Consider the following 24,249-nt stretch of genomic DNA (forward strand, 5'->3'; position numbering starts at 1 on the left):
CAAACCAGCCACTGCGCTCGGGTATGCGAACGCAGCGGATACACAGAGCTATCGAGAAATGATTGACAGGAAGAGTCATTCGGAGGTGGAGAGGGGGTGGTGGTCAGTGAAACTCAGGCGTGCCTCTGTGTTTGGACGCCGTTACAGGAGCGTGCATAATTAAGTCCCTGCGTCGGCATACGCAGCCTGAGCTCTAGATACCGACAGGAAGTTTAACAGTTGGTGAGCGAGGTCAGCTCAATCACAACTGTGCGTATGGGTCCGATGTTACCGATGTTTCCGCAGACTTGCAAAGGTATTGCGGATGTAAGTAATGGGAAGTGGGCGGCTTTATACAGTGGTGGACGTCTTGGTATTGTGCTGCGATCGCATTCATTTGCATAATTTCGCAGCGGCCGGGTGCGTGCGTGTGCATTCTTGCAATCCCGTGCTGAATCAGGCCCTTGGTCTACATTAAATGATCCTTCTCTTTAATCTCCCGCCATTCCAATCAGGGAGATGTACTAAGCCTTGAAAAGTGATAAAGTGGAGAGTGATAAAGTACCAACCAATCAGTTCCTGCCATATTTCAAGCACAGCCTGTTAAGTGACAGAGCTGATTGGTTGGTACTTTAGCTCCATCCACTTTACCTCTTTCTAAGGCTAAGTACCATAATGAGTGGTAAGTGTCAGAGACATGCAGGGCAGCAATGGCATGTATGCATGTGTTAGCTTTTTGTTATCATCCTCTAAAGCTATGATAAAGAGTGGACTACCGGATGAAACGCGTCACTTGTGGTTGGACAGATTGTCTAAAGAAATTATTCATTTATAGTCTCAGATGGAGCAACATAGAGATATTAGCCCATACGTACAGTATATGCTACTCAGCACCCATTTTCCTGTTTTGAGCCTACTTTTTTCTTTGCTGCACATTTGTGACTTTGAGGTTTATACTGCACTACCAACGTGGAACTGATCGTGGGACTTAGGACCCCATTCAGAGTCTCTCGCTAGATGTAATCGCTCTCCCCCAGTGTATGCAAATTTGTCAAAGTGACGCCACGGGAAGCGATCGCTCGCCAAGGCATAAGCACACCCACCGTGTCTTAGCGAGTGGCCAGCGTACGCCCAATCGTACAGGCAGAGCCACCCACCAGCACACGTCATCTCCAGGAAGTGTATTAAAACATTGGTATATCGAGGACCATCGGAAGTGATCGCAGCGCTGGTGGTTGCCTTACCCTACCGCAAGCACTGCGAGGACTTCAGTGTAAAAAACAGGCAAGTGACATGTACTATGACGCTGCCTGTTAATTATGCACGCCTCTAAAACGGCGTTGAAACACTCAGGCACCCCTGCGTTTGCACCTCCACTCCCCCGTTATTAGAGTCCTGCCCCTGTTACCATCCACAAACGGCCTCTCCTGTCACTCATTTCACTGGGCTGTCTTTGCTGGGCGAGCGAGCGGCCTGCGATCGCACAGAGCAGTTCGCGCAAGTGCAGAGCGAAGCGTGCGCATGCGCGTACACAAACCATCGGGCCACTTGCGAGCGCACAGCGCTAGCAAGAGACTCTGAATGAGGTCCTTAGTTTCCATAATGCTAAGAGACAGATGCAGATTTTGGTGCAAGCGAGTTGTATTGCTTCAGTATGGCATGTGCAGAACTAAATATATATGTGAACACAAATGCCAGCAGCTCTTTCCCAATTTGGATGCATCTCATCTCAGGGGGTCATTCAGACCCACTCGCAAGCGGCAGTACGCTCGCAAGTGGGTCGATGTTCCCCACTGCGCATGCACACGACGGAGTCTCGCACCAAAGGGGGCGTGCTGTCGATGGTGACTGACAGCACGCCCCCTTTGGTGGGCGTGCCATGGGGCGTGCCTGCCAGACGGAGGCGTTCCCATGGGAACGCCTACCGTCTGAAACCGGCCCCACTGACATCACTAGTGATGTCAGTTTGAGTGATTTTGGCTCTGATAGAGCCAAAATCACTCCAGGGCTTGTGGCTGGGAAACCCTACCGCAGGGTTTCCGTCGCAAGTCCGATGGTCGCGATGGTCAAGACCATCGCGACCATCTTTTTGGACGCTCGTATATGCTGTGGGTGGTGACCCACAGCTATACGAGCGTCCAGGAGGGCGCTCCATTTTAATGGAGGAGGGCCCTGATTCAGAGGGAGCGCTCTGGTCAGAGCGTCCGGCTCTGAATCAGGGCCTCAGTCTTTTCAGAGCACTGGAGGCAAAAGCAACAGGCTTATATCTGGACGTCAAAGTATTGGAGAACAGGACTACCAGGCAGCATATTCTTCCAATGAGATATAGGTACATGCTCATTCTGATACCACTCTACATCAGCATGAAGATGTGGTCACAGTGGGGAAGCCAGCTCATGGTGGTGAGGCCGGAATTAGGGCAGATTATTGGTCATCTCCAGGAATCATTGCAGAGCACGTACTGTATGTCCATTTGAGCTGGCGTGTGCTTTATAGACATGGTTTGGAGGGACCAGGTTTGATGTCTTCATCTGTGAGTAGGTGGTCATCATCCATGTTATGTGCACACATATGTGATCACAAATGATTGATGCGTCTATTACCGGGGTATCTACACTAGTTTGACGGCTACAAAAAAAAAAAAACCCATCCTACTATACCTCAAAGTTGTACTATAAAATTTTGAAAAATGTCTCCACAAATTATTATCACAATTTTCATCTAATGCAAGAGATTTTTTTTTTCTTCCCAATGGGCAGTGGTCCAGGGGGGATTATTTTACACCAATCTACGGTTCTGCTGCAGGATTCAAAGCACTGATACTGTGTGTGTGTGTATGTATATATATAGTCCCGATAGTTAGCAGCACTGGAGGTCTTAATCAATAGATAAACATTTATTAGACCAACGTTTCAGGGCTAATCTGCCCTTTTGTCAAGGTATCAAGACTTACAAACATACAATCTTACCTTTATACACCCGAGTGAACTGCTACACCCCCGGAGTCGCCCGCGTCTGCACGCTGCAGGGCGCGTCTCCCTCTGATGACATGTCCACAGCCAGCTGACTGCTGTTCCCATAGTAACGGGACGCAGTCCGCCTGGACCGCATCGCTGGGGCAAATATTAATAAACAACCATTAAGTGTATAAAGGTAAGATTGTATGTTTGTAAGTCTTGATACCTTGACAAAAGGGCAGATTAGCCCTGAAACGTTGGTCTAATAAATGTTTATCTATTGATTAAGACCTCCAGTGCCGCTAACTATCGGGACTATTGTACACTTTCATAGAGGGCACGGAGGCAGCATTTTTTTGAATGGGAGTAGTGCCGGACCATTTGGACTTTATATATATATATATATATATATATATATATATATATATATATATATATATATATAAATATATATATATATATATATATATATATAATTAAAAAATGTTTTCTGTAAAAACAGTTTGTGTAATGCATAACATTTTTTTTTAAATGCAGTTTAAAATTCTACTGCACAATAAAACTATAGAAAAGCAGCAGCTTGTGAAACCACCGATTGGTAAATGGATCTCTTTGTATCCAAAGGAAAATACATTTTACTTTGAGGAGTGTTTAGAGCGTACCACCAACAGACCATGTTTTGTGGATTTCTTTAATCATGCAGAGATTAGCTAATCTATTTTACTGGGTAAATAATTATCCCACCTGCTTCCACAGACAGAAATCCCCAAAACCTGTTGTGAAAATTTGAGGGTTGAGGTTGAGAACCACTTGTACGGGTGATAAACTTTTATCTAGTCCGGACTAAAGGACAAAAGAAGACAAGGTGATTTTGAGTGTAAAATGAAGGACAGACTAACATTAAGGCCCCTACCTCTAAAATATTGTATCCAGGAGGTTCATGGAGACAAGAGGGGGACATTTTTTAGATTCTATTAAAGCCTTTTCAACTACAGCAATGGCAGCCTCCTGGATAGAGAAGACTAGTTGTGCAACAGGACCGGCTATTGGGGTATTCGACCAGTGCAGTGGAACAGGGGAACCACCCCATAGAGGGCGCACCCCTTCCAAACATCCCAATTTCAGTGGGACAGCACTGTCCCGCTGTTCCACCCGTGGGCCGAAATGTCTGGTCGGGAGATGGTGCGGCGGTGCCGGACCCCGGAGTAGCTGAATGGATGCTGTGCGAATGTGCGCGGCATCCATTCGGTGGTGGGAAAGGGCTGGGGGAAAGCTCAGCTAGTGACGGAGTGCTGGGCTCGTCCCCAGCCTGACGTTATACGGGAGGCGTGCCATGCGGGCACGCCCCCAAATAAAGTCACTTAGGGGGCGTGGTCTATGATAAGTAGACCACACCCCCATTTCTGGTCGTGCGTGACTAGAGGGCGAATTATACCCAGCCGGCACAGGTTGTGGCTACCCCTAGAGCCAGCTAGGGGAGCGAGCGAGGCCTGGGGGTAGCACCATTGCTCCCCAACAGCACCTGCATTTGGCTTGCAGGGTGCATCCTACAAATTCTCTAAAGAGCCAGCTACTTGCTCATCCCGGCAGCACTTCCCCCTCGTCCTGATAGCACAACTCTCTGGAGTGTCCGGAGGATGATGTTAAGGGGGTGCGCCAGGCTACGGCAATGGGGAAAGCATCTGCCTCTACAACAGATTTGTGCTATGATAAGTAAACAGATTCTATCATTCTAGTTTTAACAAGATCATTGAAATACTTACGTGTTGGCTTGGGTGGAGTACAGTTATCAGTATAACAACAGGTAATGCTCTTCTCAAACTTCGTATCGGTAATGCTGAGGCTCCCCATTAAATTACAGTGATTCTTAGGTATACAAGTCGTGAAAAATTTTGAATAAGAACTACCTGTACAAAAAGGACATAATTGGGATGTTATGAACAAAGTAAATAAAATACATGTGTGACAATGATACACTGATACGGTATCTTCCTTACTTTGGGGCTGATGAAGAGTGAGTATAGTGTCAGTTGGCATAGCCTATTTCATACAAAATTGCTGTAAACATGTCAACGCACACATTTAAACCTATGTAGACTTGACAATACTGGGACTTATGCCCATATGCACCTGGAGAAGTGGGACAGGGAGGGTAGGGACATTCTAATGTAGGTCAAAACCAGGAATTGTGAATAGTTGCTGACCAGGACACAGAAGCCCGGGAAAGCCATTTTATTGGCACGTGGGTGTGTGCAGGTGCAAATAGCAGATGAGGCTGCTTGAGTTTGGGTTCATTGGGGCACACCTCTGATGAAATTTCCATCTGCGAAGAAACGCGTTAGTGTCCCTCGGTCTCCACGAGTACCCGTCACCTAGACCCTTCGGGTTGCCTTTTTTTTCCTTTTCCGCCATCAACCTCACCTCGCCTATTAGTGTTCTCCACTGCATCTTGGTTCAAGCTGCTGATCAGTGAGGTGCGCTGCATTTAAATGGCGTCTGCGTGTACCCCACTCTATACTGAATGCCAGGCAGAACTGAGTGTCAATGCACTTCCGCTTTATGACCTCACTGGCCTCACATCAATCAGCATAGTGCCACTACATGTCTCATGATCCCCTTTCCATGACTATGTAACACAATAATAGACGTCATCACATTGTTTCCAGGACTTAAATGCAACGAAGGATTGGCAAAGGGAAATGCATTTAATACAACTACAGCAGCAGTATATAGACCCTCGGGTTAGACCCACCCATATAAGGACACATCCCATAAGTACATTCCATGAAAAACAGCTGACCTAGATTACCACTAAAAACATTACACTACTTATAACAGTGCAATACGTAGTAAATACACATATAGCAAATATAACAAATAGAGTATATTTTTAAAAATAGTGTAGTATAAAGAATAGACTATATTAGCCAGCAAGATATATGTAAGAATGAATTATTCAAGAAAAATACCTATCCGCTGTCACGAGTTTTGGATAGCCAATAAGATTCGGTTTAAAAAACCGAACGGAACCGAGTAGAACCGAATCCGCTCACCCCTTTGTAGTGGCAAGGCTTCATCTGATTTGATGAGATACCAATTTTTTTCAATGGCCTTCTTCATACTGTTTGTATGTGCATCATATTCACATAGAAAGATAATACGACTGCGCAGATTTGCTTCCTTGTTAACCACTGGTTACACTGGTCTGCCGAAACCTTTTCCTGGCTTTCACGAGGCATATCTATCCTCGCTGTGTGAAGCGTAATTCCATTTCTTTTATTTGTATCTCTGCCAATTCTGTTGAGTTATTTCTCAAGACCCGTAAAAAGTGAGAGGTAGGGAGACTGGATTTCAAGCGTTCTGGATGGTGGCTAGAGAAGATCATCATTGTATTCTGATTGGTATTCTTCCTAAATAATGTGGTAGCCAATTTTGACCCATTCTTAAAGATACTGTAGTAAGCTCAAAAAAATTAAGTTAGGACTCAGACGGTATGTGAATTTACTTGCGATGGCAACAAATTCAATGAACTAATCATGTCCTCATTGTCTAAGCAATCATAAAGATATTGTCTATAAATCTTTTAGAATAAAACATCTTCTTACTGCTATATTTGGGGAATATAGGAGTCAGTTCGTAGAAGTGCATAAAAACCATTGGCAGACATTCGGGCCACATTCGATCCCATAGCTGTGTCGGTTAATTGCATAAAGAACTCATCCTAAGGGGCGAATTTACTAAAGGTCGATTTTGATCAACATTGATGTTGTGTTTCTGGGGCTAAATTACATATTTACTGATACTTAAAAAAAAAACAAATAAAAAATTGTCTGTTAGTAAATGTGTGATTTTGGCCCCAGAAACACCACATTGATGTTGATCAATTTTCATCAATTTTTTTTAAATAGATTAAAATTGATGAAAAAATACCTTTAGTGAAAATACCCCTTATATTTAAAATAATTATATTCTAATACACATTTTAGTAGATCCAACAGGCAGCATTTGAACTCCATCACTACTCCATTTAGAATGTAAGCTCTTGCGAGCAGGGCCCTCTACCCTCTTGTGCTTCTCCCTACTTTAGGTTCATCTACTTCTTACTCACCACTAGGGCACCTAACACTCTGTTACTTATGCTCTCTTGCTTATCTGGGTGTTATGGTCGCTAATGTAGCAATATATATTATCCATGTCCTGTATTGTCGCTTGTCAACAATTTGTTTATGTACTTTGTGACGCCATATAAATAAATGATGATAATAATAATAATAATAATCAATGTTAGGGTCTGTCTAGTTGCCTCTATAACATCATCATGGGGTTTGATGTTTTAGAGGGAACCAACATCTACTGTGGCTAAGAGCACACAAGTAGGAATCTCACCCAAGTCATTTAAATTGGCAATAAAGCATCCTGAGACCATTCTTGTGTGGGGTTGCTTCTCAGCCAAGGGAATGGGATCACTCACAGTTTTGCCTAAGAACACATCCATAAATAAAGAATGGTACCAAAACATCCTCCAAGAGCAACTTCTCCCACACATCCAAGTTGGTTTGGTGAGGAACAATGCCTTTTCCAGCATGATGGAGCACCTTGCCATAAGGCAAAAGTGATAACTAAGTGGCTCAAGGAACAAAACATTGAAATTTTGGGTCCATGGCCAGGAAAATCCCCAGACCTTAATCCCATTGAGAACTTGTGGTCAATCCTCAAGAGGCGGGTGGACAAACAAGACCCCACAAATTCTGACAAACTCCAAGCATTGATTAGGCAAGAATGGGCGGCCATCAGTCAGTATGTGGCCCAGAAGTTGATTGACAGCATAGCAGGGGAAATTGCAGAGGTCTTGAAAAAGAAGGGTCAACACTGCAAATATTGACTCTTTGCATAAACTTAATGTAATTGTCAATAAAAGTCTTTGACACTTATGAAATGCTTGTAATTTTACTTCAGTATATCATAGTAACATCTGACAAACCAATACTTGTGTCATTCTCAAAAATGTTGACCATGGCTGTATGGTGCAATAATAGTGGAATACAATAACATTGTAAAAGTCTGGATGTTCTGATAACACCTTCTACAACTGCATTTGTAGATTACATTTTAAAACAGTTCAGAAGACTCAATCAAGTAAAGCAAAGACATATTTTACAATCTGGGTAATAGTATTGCTACATATAGCTCAGTGCCAGTATTATGTTCGGTGGGGAATATACCCTGCCATTAGAATGTCTGTTTTTTTATCTGATAACTAATTACACTCACATATTACATAATACATCACTATATGGTTTTATAAGTCGCTTTGAATTTCCAAATAAAAGTTCTATTTTATTTGTCACTGCTTATTTGAGTGCCACGTTATTGGAATACTAATCTTCTCTTTGTGCTATATTTTACAATTGCTGATATTATTTAAGTCACAGACTTTGTATAACATACCCTGAAGTGTATAGGTGGTTCCACAAGCGTTATCTGCTGGGCATGTTATGGTTTCTCCAAAACAGGACGCGTAATCCAAACTATCACATTGTTTGCATGTTAGAGAAAAACCTGCAATTGGAAAGGGAAAGCAGATGGAACAAAAGGAAACTGGGTAACAAATATTTTTCTGTTACAGGTTTTGTGATAATTGTTACGGGTATAAAATGTATACAGTATAAGGAACGAATAAATAAGAAATAAATATCCATTACTCTCTACAGCTATAAAAAGGTGCTGTAAAGTGTTAGGTAGAAGTGATTGAACTGTTCATGATGTACAGTATATTGATGGTAAATAGGGCTCCTTAGGAAACGGTTGAGAGGACATCCCAATACCATAATCGTGTTACTGAATTATATTTGTAATACTTGCTACTGCACGCTTGTTATAGTAAGGGTACACCATCGCTGCTGCCCCCCCCTCTGGTCACAGTAATGAACATGAAGATTTAACTTTTATTCTCTTAATTAATGAACAGTCGTGTGCTCCCAAACCCCGGAAAACGGATGAAAACTGTTGTTCAGACAAGTTTTTTAAATCAAAAAGATTTAACCAACTTCCCTGAACGACTTTTTTCGGGTTTTCTGGTGTTTGGGAGCAAATTGCTGATTGTGATTTGCTCCCATGTATTACCGTATTTAGGGCCTGATTCAGAGACGGACGCTAGTGCGACCTCAACTGCGTCTCCGTACGCAATATGCTAATGTTAGCAAAGATCACCCGAGCATAAAGACACCCACTACTGCCTTCTCACCTGCGTGCGACTACGCATACCTACATAAACATCGGTACCATCGACGTACATCGGCGGCCATTTTACCCTTGCGGCAGGTCTGACCTGACGCAGGCCAGGGAGCTCTTCTACCACGTAGAGCTGCGTATGCAATTGTAGTGGCTAATTTATGCACGCCCACGCAACGGCATTCAAATGGCCAGGCACGCCTGCGTTTCGCTAACCACCCCCTGTCTCCACCCCCAAACGGTCGCTTCCTGTCAATCAATCTGCAATGGGCCTCCGTGGTCTGCGTGAACGCACAGCGGACGCACTGATGCCTTCGCACACTGCGATGCATACGTGTGCGCAATGGCAAATAATCGCTCGATCTGCGTGCAAATTGCAGTTGCGTTTATCTCTGAATCAGGCCCTTGGTTGGAACTAGTTGGATGGTTGGAGGAAAGTTGGTCTGGTGTATGGCCAGCTTTACCCTTTACATTGTAACCTCTAACATTAAGGGCTCTCTTTCCTTTTGTTTTCTTATTTAACCCCATCCTCCTGTCCCACAATCTCAATGGCCTATCTGTATTGATTGCAGGGTGTGCAGTGCACACAGACCCTTGGCACACATCATGCAAACCCTCTTCTTAATCAGTCGCAGGTTCCAAGATACCGGATCCCCCCTTTCAAAGCAATACTGTATGTTATTAGATGGCGGACCACCCATCTGCAAACGTCCCAGCTCTACATATCAGTCAGCAAGAATTCCTGTCAGTTTGTGTTCTTTGTTTGTTACCGCAACGCTCTATGTCAGGGAACTTTTTTACCTTTTACCCCACAATATATGTAGATACACCTAGGTTACCCCCTTGATTTGAAAGGAAGGAAATCATATAGTAGTGCCCCCATATAATGCCCCTGTAGTAGTGCCCCCATAGTTATGCCCCTGTAGTAGTGCCTCCATAGTTATGCCCCTGTAGTAGTGCCTCCATAGTTATGCCCCTGTAGTAGTGCCCCATATAATGCCCCTGTATTAGTGCCGTCTCTCCCATAGTGCGCATGGAGAGAGGCGGAAGCTGGAGTTCAGAAGAGAACTCCAGCCTCCGGCTAACGCGGCGCTGCAGGGAAGGGGCCGGGCGCCCGCTGGTAATAACATCTCAGCGGGCGTCCGGCTTAGAGCCTCCCTGCGGCACAGCCGGGCATGCATATGAATCATTCTATATTATAGAATGATTCATATGCATGCCCGGCTGTCCATCCATTACCCCCAGGATTTTCATTTTTACCCCCTGTGGGGTAATTTACCCCTGTTCTCCGACCACTGCTCTATGTGATGCAATTATTATTTATTTGTTGCAGAGGAGATGATATATTTTGTCCTGATCAATAATGCATTATATCTAATATTTGCAAAATATTCCATTAGGATAGCCCTTAGGAAAGCAATATGCATGGACCTCTTCTGGTGAGCAATTTTTATCAGCCTAATATTGTGATGATTTATGCATCCCAGCTAAGTATCATCCTCTATTCCCCAGGATGAATTGTACACAGACTCACCAGTCGCTGTGAGAGCTGAGAGGACACACAGTAATCCCAGGAGTGTCTGAGAGTGATGAACAATAGAATGTATCAGTCTACTACAGGGTAACCAGCCAGGTCCTGTTATTATATAGACCTGGGGGAAGGTGCGGCTGCAATAACTGAAAATACACCAAATTCTGTGGTTAGATATAATTTCTATTCTGGTTTTCCTCAACTGATTCTGTAGAAACGAAACTTATAATTTTGGTGGTAAATGTATCTGAGCTAAAGTTTCCTGTGCAGAGATCTGAGCCATGCTAATATACAATGTTGCAAAAAACCCTCTAAGGCAGAAGTTCCAAAACTCCGCCATTACAGTCCAGGTTTTAAGGATATCCATGCTTGAGTCCAGATGGTTACATAAAATTGACTTATACTAATTAAGTCACCTGTGCTCAAGCATGGATATTCTTAAAACATGGATTGTAATGGAGGAGTTTGACAACCACCTTAGAGCAGTGGTTCCCAATCTATAATTTTGAAATTGAGTGCCAGTGAAATCATTATTAATGAAATACAGTAACTTGCACAGAATACCAGTAATGAAATTGCTGAACAAACAAATTCAGTTGAGCAAAGGCACCCCTGACATAAATACACATACATATTAGAGATGTGCGCAGACCCCGTGTTTTGGTTTTGGACCTGGATTTTTGTTTTTCAATATAAAAACAGCATAATGTGTAATCTAGGCCTATTTTGGTTTGTACAGTACTATTAACCGCAATGGGCGGATGCATGACACATCGCATTCGGGATGCACCCTTCGCATGCATGCTGGCGTTAGTTACGCCGGTATGCATGAAGGAATGCACAAAGGACCTCTCTCGGTAAGACCGGTCCTTTGTGATGAGTGACTTTCATCACGCTGCAAGGAGTGCTTGGAGGTATCCGATTGGATCCCTCTCATAGCACTCTCCGAATAGAAGCCCATAGGCTTCTATAGGGTAACTCCTATAGAAGCATTCCAGGGCTTGGTGCATATGAGAAATGTGGACAAACCTGCATTTTTGGGGTTTGACCGTATTTCTCTCGTTGTTGCCTCTCGCCCAATAACATTAATTTCCAATCATTTCCAGTTAATTTTGACCACCTCACAGCTTACAATATTATTTCACCAATATTGGCCAAAGGTTGCAGTGAGCTGACTGGCTAAATTAAGAGACAGATATACGGCACAAACACAGTGGCACTGCAGTGGCAGACAGGATGGCAGTTTAATATAAACAATATGATGCTATAGAATGTTTAAATTAACCAATAACTAGATCAGAGGCCTGATGCCAGCACAGGTAAAATGAGGTGGAGTATTTATTGGAAGCCAGGTAAAGCATTGATTGATTGATTATAGTGTTCTTTAAAAAACAAAACAGAGAAATGGAAATCACTATTAAAAAACAAGCATTCAAAATGAATGGCTTTGCAAGATATAAAACAACATGAACATGTAAGGTACAGTAATATACACTATATGCCAAACACAAACAATCTTAGCAAAGCCCAAAATGAAAAGTGGTGCACAATGTTATTATCTTCCCACCCACCCTTATGTTGTATATTAAAAAGGACATGCACAATTTAACAAACCAAGCACTTCAGAAACAGGGACAGCCACTTTTGTGGCCGAAGTGCTTCGTTTGTTTGGGCCCCCACAAAACATTTAAATCATTTCAGTTTAAAGATGTCATTGTCATTCTCATCCTCACCCTCATCAGTGTTGTAAACATCATCCCCACTGGAATCCCCCATTACAAAAGTCTTTGTAGCTTTGTTATAATTGGTGGCAAAGATCTTCCTCATAGAATTTGCACAGTAGTTTATTTTTATAAACATCAGTTTTAATTCCATGTTTTTAGGAAGTAACCTCCTAGACCGATTGCTCACAAGGTTTCCAACTGTGCTAAACACTCTTACTAAGTACACACCGGAGAATGTGCAGATTAAGTAAAGCAAAGCTAGTTTGTACAAAGGGTTTCAATTTGTTTTCTCCTAATATTCAATGGGACTATGTGACATGCTAAATTGTAAATTGTCATTAAAATAATCCTCCACCATTCTATTGGTGCTTTAGTGTATCAGATTGAGTCATGGTAGTGGTGTCAATAAGTTTAGGCAACTCTTTTAAGCCTGACCAAATTTCATAATGTTGTTTCACAGTCAGTGCGCTGACTTGACATCCTCATAATCAGTGGGTCTCTTGGAGAAGGTAAGTTTTTTTTCTGGCAGCAGCATTTGCAGGAAAAACTAAAACAGGAGACTTGGCTGTGTCATGTGCCACTTGAGCTAACAATGTGCTTGCAAGGAGCTTTTTGCATCTCTTAAATTCTGTGTCAGTTGGAAAGACATACATTATGTAGGACTTAAACCTAGGATCAAGCAAGGTTGCCAAACTGTAGTGATCCAATTTCAAAATGTTGCAAACCCTTTGGTCTTGGCAAAGTGAATACAGAACTTGACCTAAAAGTCCAACATACTTAAAGGAATTGCTTCATTTAATTTCCTCCTTCAGTTCCTCTAGCTACTTTTCCAGTAGTTTAACTAACAGAATCATCTGACTCAGGCTGGCAGTATCTGAACTCACTTCATTAGTTACTATTTCAAATGGTTTCAGTATCTTGCATAAAACAGATAATATTGTCCATTGTGCTGGAGTAAGGTACATTCCCCCTCCTGTCCCTAGAACATGGTTTGTAGTGTTGGTTTGCATGTGTTTTTGCTGCTCCTCCAGTCGCTAAAGCATATAAATGGTGGAATTCCACCTGGTGACGAACTCTTGCTTCAGTTGGTGGAATGGTGAATTAAACTTTCCTTGCAGCTGCTGCAATCTTTTTCATGTGGTTGCTGAATGCTGAAAATACCCAGAAATGTTACGGACCACAGACAGCATCGTCTGCACACATCTGTAATTTTTTTTTTTTTTTTAAATTTCTGAACCACTAAGTTTATTGTGTGTGCAAAACATGGTACATGTTCAAATGTACCCAGTTGTAATTCTCATGTAATGTTACTTGCGTTATCAGAAATGACAAACCCTGAAAAGAGTCTTAGTGGGGTAAGCCATTTGGCTATCACATACCTGAGTTTTTACAACTGGTTGAAACTGGTATGCCTTTTAGTAAAGCCGGTGATACAGACAGAGAGTCAGGGCCAGCTCCAGGCATGCTCCGTGCATGCGGCTGCACAGGGACGCCAGGGTCTGGCTGTAGAAGAACCCCGCCCTCCACTCACCTACTGCCATTATTATTTTATGCTCAGAGGGAGGGTACAGTGATGGAAAGGGGCGGATCTATCCATGCTGCTGGCAGCTGATGTTGAACTGTTTATTATTTTTTTACAGGATTTTTCAGTTTTTCCCAAATAATTAGCATAAACTTGGTGCAAATGACATAACATGGAGCAGTTTTCTAGATGATTAACGTTCCTACCTCTACTTACTTTGGTCTGACATATTATACACATGGCTTGAAAAATGTTGTCAGGATTTGAGCAAAAGTAATTCCACACAAAAGAGATGGCTTTTTTGGTCTTATTGCAAGGCAAGACAATAGCCTTCTTCTTATCATGCTGCCACTGGTGGGTGGCTGACTTACTTTGATACAAATGACGTCCTCCTCCTGAATTTAATCAACTTCTTTTTGTCCAACACATTCATTATCAGATACACAAAATTCCACCTCATCCGCTTTCACTTCCACAGTAGCATCCTCAATTTCTATGTTACCATCTTTACTTTTACTGCTACTTATCCTCACATTTGACGGTGCAGAAATTATGGAAGGAAGCTTCTCTAGGATTACAGTGTCAGAAATGTCAGACTCAGACATAGCACTCATTGACACCCTTAAGCAGGCCCCACATCAGACCAACTCTCCTCCAACTGACCAACCATTCAACTTGTCTTTCCAACTAAAGGTGCGTACACGCTGGGCGATTAAAGTAGACGACTGAATGATAACAATATCGTTATCGTTCAGTTGTTCACTTTATCGTCCATTTTTTCCCCAAAACAATGACCGTTATTAACAAACAACCAACGATGTGCGCTCCCGCAGGTCGTTCGTCTTTATCGTTCATCTGGCAAACATGCAGGCCAACCTGACGATATTGTCAGGTTGCTGCACGTTGGGGAATGGGGGAGAGAGCCCGTTGCTGAACGATTTTGTTAATGATATCGTTCAGCGCGTGTGCTCAATGTCAGGAACGACATTGAGCACACCCTGCCAGGGACACACTAGACAATATCGCTCAGAGAGCATATCGTCTAGTGTGTATGCTCCTTAAAACAGTACCCCGCGAATCTAAGCAATTTTTAATCGAACCAACCAACCTGCCAACTTTTCTTTAATAGACCAGCCAACTTCTGTCCAACTTGTGTTGTCACAAAAGTAGGTGGAGAGTGCCTGCCTACTTCTGCATGTTTTAAATACATAGGATACAGGTGGATGAGGTTAGGGTGATATAAAACAAAGGGCACGATTCTATTCAACGCGATGTAAATAGTGCCGGGAGTGAGCTCCCGGAGCTATTCAATACACCGCGCTGCCAAGTCCGACTAATGATTTCTTCTCTCATCCCTCCGGGGATGAGAGAAGAAATCCGACAAAAGTCCTGGCGCAAGGCTGTTTTCTGCCCTTCGCGCCTGGAAAACAGTCTCGCGCCGGGAAGTTAGGTTGGGGAATGCCCGTTATCGCGCCTAAACACCCTATTTAAGGCGTGAGAACGAGCCTTCCCCGACCTAACATCGCAATGAATTGAATAGCTCCGGGAGCTATCTCCCGGCACTATTTACATCGCGTTGAATAGAATCGTGCCCAAAGAACCTATATACAGTATATGTGTAATTATCCCAAAAGGGACAGACCAGATAAAACAAAGGTTCATAACTCCTTAAAACACTATTATACATAAAGATGTAATATCTGTTGGCGCCTTAAATAGGTTACATGAATATCTTATAACACTGAAGTTCAGAATAACATAACCTTATAACTGATGTTCAGAGTCCCAACAGTGTGCTATATTCAGGTTTTCACTTGAAGATAATAAAATGTTATTCCAAGTGCTATGGTGTGTAGTCCTTCTATTATATGGTGTATATCCAATTTGGACCATGTAATTCAAAATGAAAAAAAAAACATAGTACAACACCAGGTGGCAAAAGAATATGTAGTATTTAATCTTCTATTGAACTCACATTGAAAAGGTAAAATAAACGCATATCAATAAAATCATGCAGAATATCCCTGACAGGATACATAAGGCAAAAGCACTATTCACATGGAGAAAAGAATGAATACCAACAAGCTCCGGAACCTGTGATTTTGATCCAAAAAGTCCAGAGGATTTCTTATTGCAGTCCCAGCCTCAGTACATGTCAGAGTTCTTTTCTCCACCTTGCTTAATGCGTTTTGAACCCCAAAGATGGGTTCTTCATCAGTGATTAGGGCAGCAGAGTACAGTATAACAGAGTGGTTAGAGCAGTATAGTACAAGGGAGAATATGCTGCTGTTCTGAGGGGGTTGTGTGCAGGGGAGACTGTGCTGCTGTTCTGAGGGGGTTGTGTGCAGGGGAGACTGTGCTGCTGTTCTGAGGGGGTTGTGTGCAGGGGAGATTGTGCTGCTGTTCTGAGGGGGTTGTGTGCAGGGGAGACTGTGCTGCTGTTCTGAGGGGGGTTGTGTGCAGGGGAGACTGTGCTGCTGTTCTGAGGGGTTGTGTGCAGGGGAGATTGTGCTGCTGTTCTGAGGGGGTTGTGTGCAGGGGAGACTGTGCTGCTGTTCTGAGGGGTTGTGTGCAGGGGAGACTGTGCTGCTGTTCTGAGGGGTTGTGTGCAGGGGAGACTGTGCTGCTGTTCTGAGGGGGTTGTGTGCAGGGGAGACTGTGCTGCTGTTCTGAGGGGGTTGTGTGCAGGGGAGACTGTGCTGCTGTTCTGAGGGGTTGTGTGCAGGGGAGACTGTGCTGCTGTTCTGAGGGGGTTGTGTGCAGGGGAGACTGTGCTGCTGTTCTGAGGGGTTGTGTGCAGGGGAGACTGTGCTGCTGTTCTGAGGGGGTTGTGTGCAGGGGAGACTGTGCTGCTGTTCTGAGGGGGTTGTGTGTAGGGGAGACTGTGCTGCTGTTCTGAGGGGTTGTGTGCAGGGGAGACTGTGCTGCTGTTCTGAGGGGGTTGTGTGCAGGGGAGACTGTGCTGCTGTTCTGAGGGGTTGTGTGCAGGGGAGATTGTGCTGCTGTTCTGAGGGGGTTGTGTGTAGGGGAGATTGTGCTGCTGTTCTGAGGGGGTTGTGTGCAGGGGAGATTGTGCTGCTGTTCTGAGGGGGTTGTGTGCAGGGGAGACTGTGCTGCTGTTCTGAGGGGGTTGTGTGTAGGGGAGATTGTGCTGCTGTTCTGAGGGGGTTGTGTGCAGGGGAGATTGTGCTGCTGTTCTGAGGGGGTTGTGTGCAGGGGAGATTGTGCTGCTGTTCTGAGGGGGTTGTGTGCAGGGGAGATTGTGCTGCTGTTCTGAGGGGGTTGGGTGCAGGGGAGATTGTGCTGCTGTTCTGAGGGGGTTGGGTGCAGGGGAGACTGTGCTGCTGTTCTGAGGGGGTTGTGTGCAGGGGAGACTGTGCTGCTGTTCTGAGGGGGTTGTGTGCAGGGGAGACTGTGCTGCTGTTCTGAGGGGTTGTGTGCAGGGGAGACTGTGCTGCTGTTCTGAGGGGGTTGTGTGCAGGGGAGACTGTGCTGCTGTTCTGAGGGGGTTGTGTGCAGGGGAGACTGTGCTGCTGTTCTGAGGGGTTGTGTGCAGGGGAGACTGTGCTGCTGTTCTGAGGGGGTTGTGTGCAGGGGAGACTGTGCTGCTGTTCTGAGGGGTTGTGTGCAGGGGAGATTGTGCTGCTGTTCTGAGGGGGTTGTGTGCAGGGGAGACTGTGCTGCTGTTCTGAGGGGGTTGTGTGCAGGGGAGATTGTGCTGCTGTTCTGAGGGGGTTGTGTGCAGGGGAGACTGTGCTGCTGTTCTGAGGGGGTTGTGTGTAGGGGAGATTGTGCTGCTGTTCTGAGGGGGTTGTGTGCAGGGGAGATTGTGCTGCTGTTCTGAGGGGGTTGTGTGCAGGGGAGACTGTGCTGTTGTTCTGAGGGGGTTGTGTGCAGGGGAGACTGTGCTGCTGTTCTGAGGGGGTTGTGTGCAGGGGAGACTGTGCTGCTGTTCTGAGGGGGTTGTGTGCAGGGGAGACTGTGCTGCTGTTCTGAGGGGGTTGTGTGCAGGGGAGACTGTGCTGCTGTTCTGAGGGGGTTGTGTGCAGGGGAGACTGTGCTGCTGTTCTGAGGGGGTTGTGTGCAGGGGAGACTGTGCTGCTGTTCTGAGGGGGTTGTGTGCAGGGGAGATTGTGCTGCTGTTCTGAGGGGGTTGTGTGTAGGGGGAGACTGTGCTGCTGTTCTGAGGGAGGTTGTGTGCAGGGGAGATTGTGCTGCTGTTCTGAGGGGGTTGTGTGCAGGGGAGACTGTGCTGCTGTTCTGAGGGGGTTGTGTGCAGGGGAGATTGTGCTGCTGTTCTGAGGGGGTTGTGTGCAGGGGAGACTGTGCTGCTGTTCTGAGGGGTTGTGTGCAGGGGAGACTGTGCTGCTGTTCTGAGGGGGTTGTGTGCAGGGGAGACTGTGCTGCTGTTCTGAGGGGGTTGTGTGCAGGGGAGACTGTGCTGCTGTTCTGAGGGGGTTGTGTGTAGGGGAGATTGTTGCTGCTGTTCTGAGGGGTTGTGTGCAGGGGAGACTGTGCTGCTGTTCTGAGGGGTTGTGTGCAGGGGAGACTGTGCTGCTGTTCTGAGGGGGTTGTGTGCAGGGGAGACTGTGCTGCTGTTCTGAGGGGGTTGTGTGTAGGGGAGACAGTGCTGCTGTTCTGAGGGGTTGTGTGTAGGGGAGACTGTGCTGCTGTTCTGAGGGGGTTGTGTGCAGGGAAGACTGTGCTGCTGTTCTGAGGGGGTTGTGTGCAGGGGAGACTGTGCTGCTGTTCTGAGGGGGTTGTGTGTAGGGGAGATTGTGCTGCTGTTCTGAGGGGGTTGTGTGCAGGGGAGATTGTGCTGCTGTTCTGAGGGGGTTGTGTGCAGGGGAGACTGTGCTGTTGTTCTGGGGGAGAGCGGGCAGAGGAGACTATGCTGCTGTTCTGAGGGGGTTGTGTGCAGGGGAGACTGTGCTGTTGTTCTGGGGGAGAGCGGGCAGAGGAGACTATGCTGCTGTTCTGAGGGGGTTGTGTGCAGGGGAGATTGTGCTGCTGTTCTGAGGGGGTTGTGTGTAGGGGAGACTGTGCTGCTGTTCTGAGGGGGTTGTGTGTAGGGGAGATAGTGCTGCTGTTCAGGGGAGACTGTGCTGCTGTTCTGAGGGGGTTGTGTGCAGGGGAGACTGTGCTGCTGTTCTGAGGGGGTTGTGTGCAGGGGAGATTGTGCTGCTGTTCTGAGGGGGTTGTGTGCAGGGGAGATTGTGCTGCTGTTCTGAGGGGTTGTGTGCAGGGGAGACTGTGCTGCTGTTCTGAGGGGGTTGTGTGCAGGGGAGATTGAGCTGCTGTTCTGAGGGGGTTGTGTGCAGGGGAGATTGTTGCTGCTGTTCTGAGGGGGTTGTGTGCAGGGGAGACTGTGCTGCTGTTCTGAGGGGGTTGTGTGCAGGGGAGATTGTGCTGCTGTTCTGAGGGGGTTGTGTGCAGGGGAGATTGTTGCTGCTGTTCTGAGGGGGTTGTGTGCAGGGGAGATTGTGCTGCTGTTCTGAGGGGGTTGTGTGCAGGGGAGATTGTTGCTGCTGTTCTGAGGGGGTTGTGTGCAGGGGAGATTGTTGCTGCTGTTCTGAGGGGGTTGTGTGCAGGGGAGACTGTGCTGCTGTTCTGAGGGGGTTGTGTGCAGGGGAGACTGTGCTGCTGTTCTGAGGGGGTTGTGTGCAGGGGAGACTGTGCTGCTGTTCTGAGGGGGTTGTGTGCAGGGGAGACTGTGCTGCTGTTCTGAGGGGGTTGTGTGCAGGGGAGACTGTGCTGCTGTTCTGAGGGGGTTGTGTGCAGGGGAGACTGTGCTGCTGTTCTGAGGGGGTTGTGTGCAGGGGAGACTGTGCTGCTGTTCTGAGGGGGTTGTGTGCAGGGGAGACTGTGCTGCTGTTCTGAGGGGGTTGTGTGCAGGGGAGACTGTGCTGCTGTTCTGAGGGGGTTGTGTGCTGAGGGGGTTGGGTGCAGGGGAGACTGTGCTGCTGTTCTGAGGGGGTTGTGTGTAGGGGAGATTGTGCTGCTGTTCTGAGGGGTTGTGTGCAGGGGAGATTGTTGCTGCTGTTCTGAGGGGTTGTGTGTAGGGGAGATTGTGCTGCTGTTCTGAGGGGTTGTGTGCAGGGGAGATTGTGCTGCTGTTCTGAGGGGGTTGTGTGCAGGGGAGACTGTGCTGCTGTTCTGAGGGGGTTGTGTGTAGGGGAGACAGTGCTGCTGTTCTGAGGGGGTTGGGTGCAGGGGAGACTGTGCTGCTGTTCTGAGGGGGTTGTGTGCAGGGGAGACTGTGCTGCTGTTCTGAGGGGGTTGTGTGCAGGGGAGACTGTGCTGCTGTTCTGAGGGGTTGTGTGCAGGGGAGACTGTGCTGCTGTTCTGAGGGGGTTGTGTGCAGGGGAGACTGTGCTGCTGTTCTGAGGGGGTTGTGTGCAGGGGAGACTGTGCTGCTGTTCTGAGGGGTTGTGTGCAGGGGAGACTGTGCTGCTGTTCTGAGGGGGTTGTGTGCAGGGGAGACTGTGCTGCTGTTCTGAGGGGGTTGTGTGCAGGGGAGATTGTGCTGCTGTTCTGAGGGGGTTGTGTGTAGGGGAGATTGTGCTGCTGTTCTGAGGGGGTTGTGTGCAGGGGAGATTGTGCTGCTGTTCTGAGGGGGGTTGTGTGCAGGGGAGACTGTGCTGCTGTTCTGAGGGGGTTGTGTGCAGGGGAGATTGTGCTGCTGTTCTGAGGGGGTTGTGTGCAGGGGAGATTGTGCTGCTGTTCTGAGGGGGTTTGTGTGCAGGGGAGATTGTGCTGCTGTTCTGAGGGGGTTGTGTGCAGGGGAGATTGTGCTGCTGTTCTGAGGGGGTTGTGTGCAGGGGAGACTGTGCTGCTGTTCTGAGGGGGTTGGGTGCAGGGGAGACTGTGCTGCTGTTCTGAGGGGGTTGTGTGCAGGGGAGACTGTGCTGCTGTTCTGAGGGGGTTGTGTGCAGGGGAGACTGTGCTGCTGTTCTGAGGGGTTGTGTGCAGGGGAGACTGTGCTGCTGTTCTGAGGGGGTTGTGTGCAGGGGAGACTGTGCTGCTGTTCTGAGGGGGTTGTGTGCAGGGGAGACTGTGCTGCTGTTCTGAGGGGTTGTGTGCAGGGGAGACTGTGCTGCTGTTCTGAGGGGGTTGTGTGCAGGGGAGACTGTGCTGCTGTTCTGAGGGGTTGTGTGCAGGGGAGATTGTGCTGCTGTTCTGAGGGGGTTGTGTGCAGGGGAGACTGTGCTGCTGTTCTGAGGGGGTTGTGTGTAGGGGAGATTGTGCTGCTGTTCTGAGGGGGTTGTGTGCAGGGGAGACTGTGCTGCTGTTCTGAGGGGGTTGTGTGCAGGGGAGACTGTGCTGTTGTTCTGAGGGGTTGTGTGCAGGGGAGACTGTGCTGCTGTTCTGAGGGGGTTGTGTGCAGGGGAGACTGTGCTGCTGTTCTGAGGGGGTTGTGTGCAGGGGAGATTGTGCTGCTGTTCTGAGGGGGTTGTGTGCAGGGGAGACTGTGCTGCTGTTCTGAGGGGGTTGTGTGCAGGGGAGACTGTGCTGCTGTTCTGAGGGGGTTGTGTGCAGGGGAGACTGTGCTGCTGTTCTGAGGGGGTTGTGTGCAGGGGAGATTGTGCTGCTGTTCTGAGGGGGTTGTGTGTAGGGGAGACTGTGCTGCTGTTCTGAGGAGGTTGTGTGCAGGGGAGATTGTGCTGCTGTTCTGAGGGGGTTGTGTGCAGGGGAGACTGTGCTGCTGTTCTGAGGGGGTTGTGTGCAGGGGAGATTGTGCTGCTGTTCTGAGGGGGTTGTGTGCAGGGGAGACTGTGCTGCTGTTCTGAGGGGTTGTGTGCAGGGGAGACTGTGCTGCTGTTCTGAGGGGGTTGTGTGCAGGGGAGACTGTGCTGCTGTTCTGAGGGGGTTGTGTGCAGGGGAGACTGTGCTGCTGTTCTGAGGGGGTTGTGTGTAGGGGAGATTGTTGCTGCTGTTCTGAGGGGTTGTGTGCAGGGGAGACTGTGCTGCTGTTCTGAGGGGTTGTGTGCAGGGGAGACTGTGCTGCTGTTCTGAGGGGGTTGTGTGCAGGGGAGACTGTGCTGCTGTTCTGAGGGGGTTGTGTGTAGGGGAGACAGTGCTGCTGTTCTGAGGGGTTGTGTGTAGGGGAGACTGTGCTGCTGTTCTGAGGGGGTTGTGTGCAGGGAAGACTGTGCTGCTGTTCTGAGGGGGTTGTGTGCAGGGGAGACTGTGCTGCTGTTCTGAGGGGGTTGTGTGTAGGGGAGATTGTGCTGCTGTTCTGAGGGGGTTGTGTGCAAGGGAGATTGTGCTGCTGTTCTGAGGGGGTTGTGTGCAGGGGAGACTGTGCTGTTGTTCTGGGGGAGAGCGGGCAGAGGAGACTATGCTGCTGTTCTGAGGGGGTTGTGTGCAGGGGAGACTGTGCTGTTGTTCTGGGGGAGAGCGGGCAGAGGAGACTATGCTGCTGTTCTGAGGGGGTTGTGTGCAGGGGAGATTGTGCTGCTGTTCTGAGGGGGTTGTGTGTAGGGGAGACTGTGCTGCTGTTCTGAGGGGGTTGTGTGTAGGGGAGATTGTGCTGCTGTTCAGGGGAGACTGTGCTGCTGTTCTGAGGGGGTTGTGTGCAGGGGAGACTGTGCTGCTGTTCTGAGGGGGTTGTGTGCAGGGGAGATTGTGCTGCTGTTCTGAGGGGGTTGTGTGCAGGGGAGATTGTGCTGCTGTTCTGAGGGGTTGTGTGCAGGGGAGACTGTGCTGCTGTTCTGAGGGGGTTGTGTGCAGGGGAGATTGTGCTGCTGTTCTGAGGGGGTTGTGTGCAGGGGAGATTGTTGCTGCTGTTCTGAGGGGGTTGTGTGCAGGGGAGACTGTGCTGCTGTTCTGAGGGGGTTGTGTGCAGGGGAGATTGTGCTGCTGTTCTGAGGGGGTTGTGTGCAGGGGAGATTGTTGCTGCTGTTCTGAGGGGGTTGTGTGCAGGGGAGATTGTGCTGCTGTTCTGAGGGGGTTGTGTGCAGGGGAGATTGTTGCTGCTGTTCTGAGGGGGTTGTGTGCAGGGGAGATTGTTGCTGCTGTTCTGAGGGGGTTGTGTGCAGGGGAGATTGTGCTGCTGTTCTGAGGGGGTTGTGTGCAGGGGAGACTGTGCTGCTGTTCTGAGGGGGTTGTGTGCAGGGGAGACTGTGCTGCTGTTCTGAGGGGGTTGTGTGCAGGGGAGACTGTGCTGCTGTTCTGAGGGGGTTGTGTGCAGGGGAGACTGTGCTGCTGTTCTGAGGGGGTTGTGTGCAGGGGAGACTGTGCTGCTGTTCTGAGGGGGTTGTGTGCAGGGGAGACTGTGCTGCTGTTCTGAGGGGGTTGTGTGCAGGGGAGACTGTGCTGCTGTTCTGAGGGGGTTGTGTGCAGGGGAGACTGTGCTGCTGTTCTGAGGGGGTTGTGTGCTGAGGGGGTTGGGTGCAGGGGAGACTGTGCTGCTGTTCTGAGGGGGTTGTGTGTAGGGGAGATTGTGCTGCTGTTCTGAGGGGTTGTGTGCAGGGGAGATTGTTGCTGCTGTTCTGAGGGGTTGTGTGTAGGGGAGATTGTGCTGCTGTTCTGAGGGGTTGTGTGCAGGGGAGATTGTGCTGCTGTTCTGAGGGGGTTGTGTGCAGGGGAGACTGTGCTGCTGTTCTGAGGGGGTTGTGTGTAGGGGAGACAGTGCTGCTGTTCTGAGGGGGTTGTGTGCAGGGGAGATTGTGCTGCTGTTCGGAGGGGTTGTGTGCAGGGGAGACTGTGCTGCTGTTCTGAGGGGGTTGTGTGCAGGGGAGACTGTGCTGCTGTTCTGAGGGGTTGTGTGCAGGGGAGACTGTGCTGCTGTTCTGAGGGGTTGTGTGCAGGGGAGATTGTGCTGCTGTTCTGAGGGGTTGTGTGCAGGGGAGATTGTGCTGCTGTTCTGAGGGGGTTGTGTGCAGGGGAGACTGTGCTGCTGTTCTGAGGGGGTTGTGTGCAGGGGAGACTGTGCTGCTGTTCTGAGGGGGTTGTGTGCAGGGGAGATTGTGCTGCTGTTCTGAGGGGGTTGTGTGCAGGGGAGACTGTGCTGCTGTTCTGAGGGGGTTGTGTGCAGGGGAGACTGTGCTGCTGTTCTGAGGGGGTTGTGTGCAGGGGAGACAGTGCTGCTGTTCTGAAGGGGTTGTGTGCAGGGGAGATTGTGCTGCTGTTCTGAGGGGGTTGTGTGCAGGGGAGACTGTGCTGCTGTTCTGAGGGGGTTGTGTGCAGGGGAGACTGTGCTGTTGTTCTGGGGGAGAGCGGGCAGAGGAGACTATGCTGCTGTTCTGAGGGGGTTGTGTGCAGGGGAGACTGTGCTGCTGTTCTGAGGGGTTGTGTGCAGGG

General features: G+C 48.1%; 1 protein-coding gene across 1 annotated transcript in view; it reads right to left on the minus strand.

Annotated features, from left to right (window-relative positions):
- LOC148509065 (phospholipase A2 inhibitor gamma subunit B-like) overlaps window positions 1-12,573 on the minus strand; it is a 30,916-nt gene extending 18,343 nt beyond the window's left edge. Inside the window, exons 1-4 of the mRNA XM_088443610.1 lie at window positions 12,478-12,573; window positions 10,702-10,747; window positions 8,385-8,495; window positions 4,700-4,843 (exon numbers count right to left, since the gene is read on the minus strand). Coding sequence (XP_088299736.1) covers window positions 4,700-4,843; window positions 8,385-8,495; window positions 10,702-10,747; window positions 12,478-12,573 — 397 coding nt within the window. The remainder of the gene's footprint in view (window positions 1-4,699; window positions 4,844-8,384; window positions 8,496-10,701; window positions 10,748-12,477) is intronic.
- Between the last annotated feature and the right edge of the window lie 11,676 nt (window positions 12,574-24,249).

The sequence above is a fragment of the Taudactylus pleione genome, unplaced genomic scaffold (genome assembly GCF_031769625.1).
Source record: "Taudactylus pleione unplaced genomic scaffold, aTauple2 ptg000332l, whole genome shotgun sequence".
NCBI classification, from domain to species: Eukaryota; Metazoa; Chordata; class Amphibia; order Anura; family Myobatrachidae; genus Taudactylus; species Taudactylus pleione.